The sequence below is a fragment of the Nicotiana tomentosiformis genome, chromosome 8 (genome assembly GCF_000390325.3).
Source record: "Nicotiana tomentosiformis chromosome 8, ASM39032v3, whole genome shotgun sequence".
In the NCBI taxonomy this organism is placed as follows: Eukaryota; Viridiplantae; Streptophyta; class Magnoliopsida; order Solanales; family Solanaceae; genus Nicotiana; species Nicotiana tomentosiformis.
The window spans coordinates 119,982,780-119,989,329 of record NC_090819.1 but is presented as its reverse complement, the minus strand read 5'-3'; the positions used below and the strand labels follow the sequence as shown (position 1 = coordinate 119,989,329).

At 31.8% G+C, this 6,550-nt stretch overlaps 1 protein-coding gene across 1 annotated transcript; it reads right to left on the bottom strand.

Annotated features, from left to right (window-relative positions):
* Nucleotides 1–2,683: 2,683 nt before the first annotated feature.
* Nucleotides 2,684–6,235, bottom strand: LOC104100045 (uncharacterized). Its single transcript, XM_009607204.4, has 12 exons — nucleotides 6,040–6,235; nucleotides 5,861–5,945; nucleotides 4,876–4,927; nucleotides 4,725–4,745; nucleotides 4,558–4,611; nucleotides 4,128–4,178; nucleotides 3,974–4,027; nucleotides 3,590–3,646; nucleotides 3,459–3,497; nucleotides 3,221–3,343; nucleotides 3,027–3,119; nucleotides 2,684–2,941 (listed from the first exon to the last, which is right to left on the bottom strand). Exons 1-12 carry the CDS (start codon nucleotides 6,134–6,136, stop codon nucleotides 2,759–2,761), a joined length of 909 nt encoding a protein of 302 aa, XP_009605499.1. The 5' UTR covers nucleotides 6,137–6,235; the 3' UTR covers nucleotides 2,684–2,758.
* Between the last annotated feature and the right edge of the window lie 315 nt (nucleotides 6,236–6,550).

Genomic DNA, 6,550 nt, shown 5'->3' with positions numbered 1-6,550 from the left:
TTTCTTCTAACTCGATTGTTTCAGATGTCTGTCTACTGGTGCTGGTTGGTTCTACTTCAAGCTTGTCTTTGTACATCACATTTTCATTAAATGTGATATTCTTGTGTCTTAGGATCTTTCTATTCTGATCATCCCAAAATCGATAACCAAAATTATCATCATCATAGCCAATAAAGAAATATTTCTTGGCCTTAGGATCAAGCTTATCTCTATCATTAGAGTTTACATGCACATAAGCAACACAACAAAAAAATTTCAAATGTGAGAGAATTACCTCCTTTCCTGTATATACCTCCTCAGAAATTTTAAAATCCAGCGGTACAGAGGGTCCCATGTTTATGAGGTAAGCTGCCGTAACAGCTTCAGCCCAAAAATACTTCGGCAATCCAGAATGTATTCTCATACTTCTGGCTCGTTCTTTCAGGGTTCTGTTTATCCTCTCAGCAACGCCATTTTGTTCCAGTGTTCCAGGAACTGTCTTGATCATTCTGATCCCATTCTCAGAGCAGAATGCTTTAAACTCTTGACTATCATACTTTCCTCCATTGTCAGACTTCAGACATTTTAACTTTAGACTTATCTGATTTTCAACTTCAGCTTTTCATCTTTTAAAGTAACAAACACATCAGATTTATTTTTCAGAAAATAAACCCATACCTTTCTTGTGGAATCATCAATGAAGATGACATAATAGCATGAGCCTCCCAGAGAAGTTACAGAATCTGGTCCCCACACATCTGTATGCACTAGTTTCAGCTTCTCTTTCTTTAGCGTCCTTCCTACCTTTGAGAAACTAACTCTCTTTTGTTTCCCGTAAGTGCAATCTTCGCACAAACCTAATTCAACATACTTTAGGTTTGGCAACTTTTTTTTGGATGCCAACAACTTCATTCCCTGCTCACTCATATTTTCGAGCCTCCGGTGCCACCATGTTGTATCACGACCATAATCAATTGTTGTTATAGTATCTCGCTGTATTGCAGTTGCATACAATGTTCCCTTCTTGAAGCCTCGTGCCACAACCAAATTTTTTTTGGTTATCTTTCATGATCCGTTACCGAATGTTGTTGTATATCCTTCACTGTCAATCTGACCTATAGATATAAGATTTTTCTTGATGCCAGGAACATGTCAGACATTTTGCAATTTTCATAGCGTGCCTTGTGAAGTCTTTATATGAACTTCACCTTTCCCGACAATGTCCAGAACTTCGCGGTCTGCTAGATAAACTTTCCCAAATTTTTCAGTAATATAATTATACAATAATTCTTTGCATGGTGTAGAGTGAAAGGATGCACCTGAGTCGAGAATTCAAGATTCGACTGGACTGTTTGCACAACAAATTAGTCCATTATCGACTTGTTCAACAATTGCATTTGCTGAATTATCATCCTTGTATTGATCATTCTTCTTCTTCTTTTGCTCTCTACACTGACTACTGTAGTGGCCCTTTTTATCGCAATTCCAACACATAATGTCTTTGCGATTTTTGAATTGCCCTCTTCCCCTTGACTTTGATCTGCCACGACCATGACTTTGTCCTCTTTGGCTGTTTCTCCCCCTGCTTTCGGTATTCAAAGCAGATCCTGGGGAGTTACTTGATTCTCTCCAGCGAATATCTTCGCTTAGAATCAAGTCTCTAATATCATCTAATTTGAGTTTGGTACTTCCCGATGAACTGCTAACTGCAGTTACTGTTGCAGACTAACTCTCCGGTAGAGATGATAGTAGAATCAATGCCCTAACTTCGTCATCAAATGTTATATTGACAGAACTCAACTGAGTTAATATTACATTAAACTCATTGATATGTTTCGTGATAGATCCACCTTCTGTCATCTTTAAGTTGAACAATTGGCGCATTAAATAGACTTTATTTGGAGCAGATAACTTCTCGTACATATTTGATAACGCCTTCATCAGGCCTGCAGTGGTCTTCTCGTTAATGATGGTGAACGCCACATTTCGTGTTAGCATCAAACGAATCACATCAAGAGCTTGGCGATCTAATAGATCCCAATCCGCTTTGTTTTACCTCGGTCAGAGGTAAGTGTAATTTTTTTTGGTACAAATAATCCTCTATTTGTATTTTTCAGAATCCAAAATCTTTGTCATTGAACTTGTCAATCTTAACCTTCCCATCTTCCGATGCCATTTTTCACAAAATATTTATGTGAATAGTGCATGTGAATAGTAACGATGATCAATAGTGTCACACTATTCTTGTGAATAATATCTGTACCAGTACCGTACTTTTCTACCAAAATTACACTGTCTGTGCTCTGATACCAGTTGTTGGAAAACGTGTCAGGCTAATAGAAGAAAAAAATATTTGAAAGAGAAAAACAATAAATTGCACAAGACAAGACATGATTTACGTGGTTCGGCAATTTTGCCTACTCCACGGCCACACAAAGAATAGCTCTTTATTAATTGAAGAGAGAAAGAAGAAGTTGAGAGATGATTTGCAAATGAAAATGCATACCCCTTTTATAGGCATTTGAATGCCCTGCTGAGGTAAGCACTTACATCATACGAATGCCGATGTATGCGCATACATCATAATTTCATCTCTTTTTTTATTTTTATTTTATCCACTTTTCTTTCTTTCACATACAATAACAAGTTTGCTACTATCACTAAAAATGTCATTTTCTTAAATTTAAAATTATAAAGGGGCATGATATACAAATAACACGAAGACAATTTAGTAGCACTTTTTGTTAACACCATTATCCTTAACAAGAAAGTTTTTTAATCAGTGGACTACTTGAGCAGCAGCTTTATTCTTTGGCGGTCCATCAATCAAATATGGGGCAACATATTGCTGCATTTCTTGAATATCCATTCCAAGGTGAATTCCTGGTAACTTTATGAACTTCACTTTTCCAGCTTTATCCAATGTTTGTAATCCAAACGTATCCTCTAGATAAAGATTAGTCTGCCAAAAAAAAAAAATTATTACTCCTAAAATATACTTACAGGATTATTGATTTTAAGAAGTACAAATAGGAAAATAGTATTACCTGTTGCGGTGGCAAAATTTGAGAGTAGGTTCCATCTTGATAAAAGCCAAACCAAGAACTTTCTTTTGGGTTTATCACATTATCATTTTCAAACTGTAAAGATATTCAAAATAAAAAGGGGATTATTTAGTAAATACATACTTGAATTAATAAATATAGGTGGAGATAAAATAAAAAAGAATAGTAAAATGTACCATGATAAGTACAAGGTTCTTCAAGCTGGTGAAACGCTGCTTATAAATGGGATTAGTTGCATTAGGAATTTCATTATTAAGCTTTGGTAGATACCTACAACCTTTCAAATATCCAGCAATATCCTGAGAAAAAGAAAAAGGAGAACCAATGTAAAGAAAATGTTAAATTATAATCCGTTTCCACTTTAAGAGTATTTACGAATATAACCAAAGAAATAATTAAGCAAGAATTACTCACATTTGGAAGCTTGGTATAGCCACTAGGAGCATAATGAGCCTAAGATTTGCAGATGAAAAACTCGAATAATCACTTGAAAAAATTGAAAGGAAAGTAAAAGAATATGAAAAGAGATTTTAAAGAGAGTATACTTGAACATAATCGGAGTATATTCCAACACCACCAGCTCCAGCACACCAAGGGCCACCCTATTAATTAATTAAAGAACATAAGTTATTTTACACTTCGTAATTGTATACACCAACAATGCAAATAATTTATATACTATTGACGTAGTTTAACTTGTGATAACATGTTAATTGTATACTCGTTTTATTCTGTTGCGCTGTTATTTTTTACTATTTGATCTTCTATGTTCTTTGTTGTTGGTCCATTGCAGTCAAATTTTCGCATTACTGGGTTTGTTTTTACATTATAAATGCAAATAAACTCTATTATTATTATTATTTTTATTTTTATTATCGTTATTGTTGTTATTATATTACTACGACTTGGATGGATATAGAATTACATACAGTGCAGGCAGCAACACCAGCATTAGGTCCACCTATTGAGATAAAATTCTTGATCTGTGGCACAATTAAGTTCCAAAAAAAAAACGATTAAACGTAAATAATGAACATAAAGAGAAAAACTATTGTTAAAATATAATTGTGATAAAATTCTCACCGGGGGTGCTCCATCACAGAACTCTATAAGTCCTCTAGCTACCATATTTCCCTGAAAAACACATTTTCCATAAATAAAATATTGATTGCCGCACAATTATCTGTTGTGATTTTTAAAAATAATTGCCTCAAATAATTTATCATTTTAGAAGCTCAAGACAAAATTGATTATATTTTTTTCTATTTTACCTTTAATAGTAATTGTTCTAGAATATGGAGATAACACATAAATAGAATAAATATTTAATGAATATAGATTATATCTTAAGATAAAAATAAGGGTAAAATAATCTAATATTTCTCTTAATTAATATTTTTTTAAGGAACGTGTAAAAGAAAAATACGATAAATAATTTTAGACTTAGGGAGTAATAAGAAGACAAAAAGGAAAAAGTAAGAGAGACGCATTTATTATTATAATGAATATTTACCTGTGAGAGACCAACTAAGTTGTAACCTCGTTGAAGTTCATTCATTCCCTTCACCTATAATTTAATTTCAGACATTGTCAATAGGTTTTCAATTTTTTATATTTTTAGTTCTAAAAAGTATAGTTGAAAAGAGAAACAAAAAGAATAATCTAGTGATGTCTCATTACCTTTTCACAAGCAATTTGAACCTACAAAGTACAGCATGGGCAAAAAGAAAGGCACGGATTACAATTCATGAAAAGCACAAGAATTTTATGCAATTAATTCTATCGAAATAATGAGAAACAATAAGAATCACTACTTTATGTTAACTGTTACCTGATTGTCTAGAGGCATGCTAGAAGAATCAAACGCTCCATTTCCAATTTCTCTACCCCCCAAAAAAAAGTCCAGACATTAATAAACAATAACAATAATAGACTTTAAATTATTACACTGGTGTAAAACTGTTTTACACAATTAGATTAAAATTACCTATAACATTATGTAATTTTCCATAATAGTATGCCTAATTTGATAACTTCAAAGATAAAGTAAATAACATGATCTAATTAGAGGCGGATGTAGAGTAGAATCTATGATTTCATCTGAACCCATAACTTTCGATATGAAGTATATATTAACTTACAAAAAGACCAAAAAGTTTAACCTGTTAGGTACACAACATTATTAGGGGTAATTTGGTTTAAAAAATTGGTACCTTGCTAACTTGCTACCTTCATTTAGTATGTAAGCACGATTCGCATATATATATATATATATATACACCTATTAAAATTCTAACAAATATTATATCAGAATCCATAGTTTTAACAGTATAATGAGTTCAATCCAAATTTAAATCCATTAAATTTAAATTATGGATTCGCCTCTCGATGTAATAGGTAAAAGTTACATTATTATAGTGTAAAAATTCAACTCGACTTGTATTTCTCATCTTCAACTGTAGTAAAAAAATGTCAGTAATATAATAACCATAATAATTTAATTTTGTGCCTCTTTGCAAACTTGTTTTTAGTTTTATGATCCTACCTTTTTTTTTTTTTTTTTTTTTTACATATGAGAGATCTATCTTTTGCACATAAGAGATCTAAAAAGGTTATTTTTTTAATTTTAAAATTATAAAAGGGCATGATGTACAAATAGCACAATATAATAATGATAATCATAATAAATTTATGATTTAGCTGATCATTTCATGCATGAGAAGAAGACTATATATATATATATATATATATATATATATATATATATATATATATATATATATATAGAAAAGTAACAAGGAAAACAAATAACATACAAGCAGTATCCGTTAGATCTGGACAAGAGGCTGAGTTGTGACGTATAAAATGTACTTCCTGCATCGTTGCACGACTGTCCAATCCCTGCCATGGTCATAATTAATTTCCATTTCCATAGGAAAATAAATTATTTAAATGAAATATTGCTAATACACAGTATATAAAAATTAAAGATTACCATGCAATAATATGAAAGGAGTAGAAAACGAAAGACATATGGAACTGAAGATAGAGATTGTGAAGAAAATGAAAGTTTCTGAACATAAATAAGCCATCGATTTAGCTTCTTCTCTTTCTTTAGTCTTTTTTCTCTTTTTCTCTAAATATAAGCTGCTTTCTCTTTGTTTTATAGCTTTTGTAAAGAAGAAATGGAGGGATTTACAGAATTCTCAGCTTTAGTAAGTTGGATATATACTACCACTTTTGGAGCAATCAGTATGGGGACAAATTTTTAAATTATTTCCTTTATTCGTCCTCTTTCTAAATATTTTTCCACTTTTGTTGGATTAGTTTGATTTGGCTATTCTGGATATCCAATTAGGGCTTTGATTTTTTTGCCTTATAATGTCTTATTAAGGGTATCCTTTGTCATAACGTCCATTTTCTGCCAAATAAAGAAAAATAATTAAAATGAGTACCAAAAAGCCATATATAGGTACAAATTAATTGGTTATTTCTCATTTTTACGC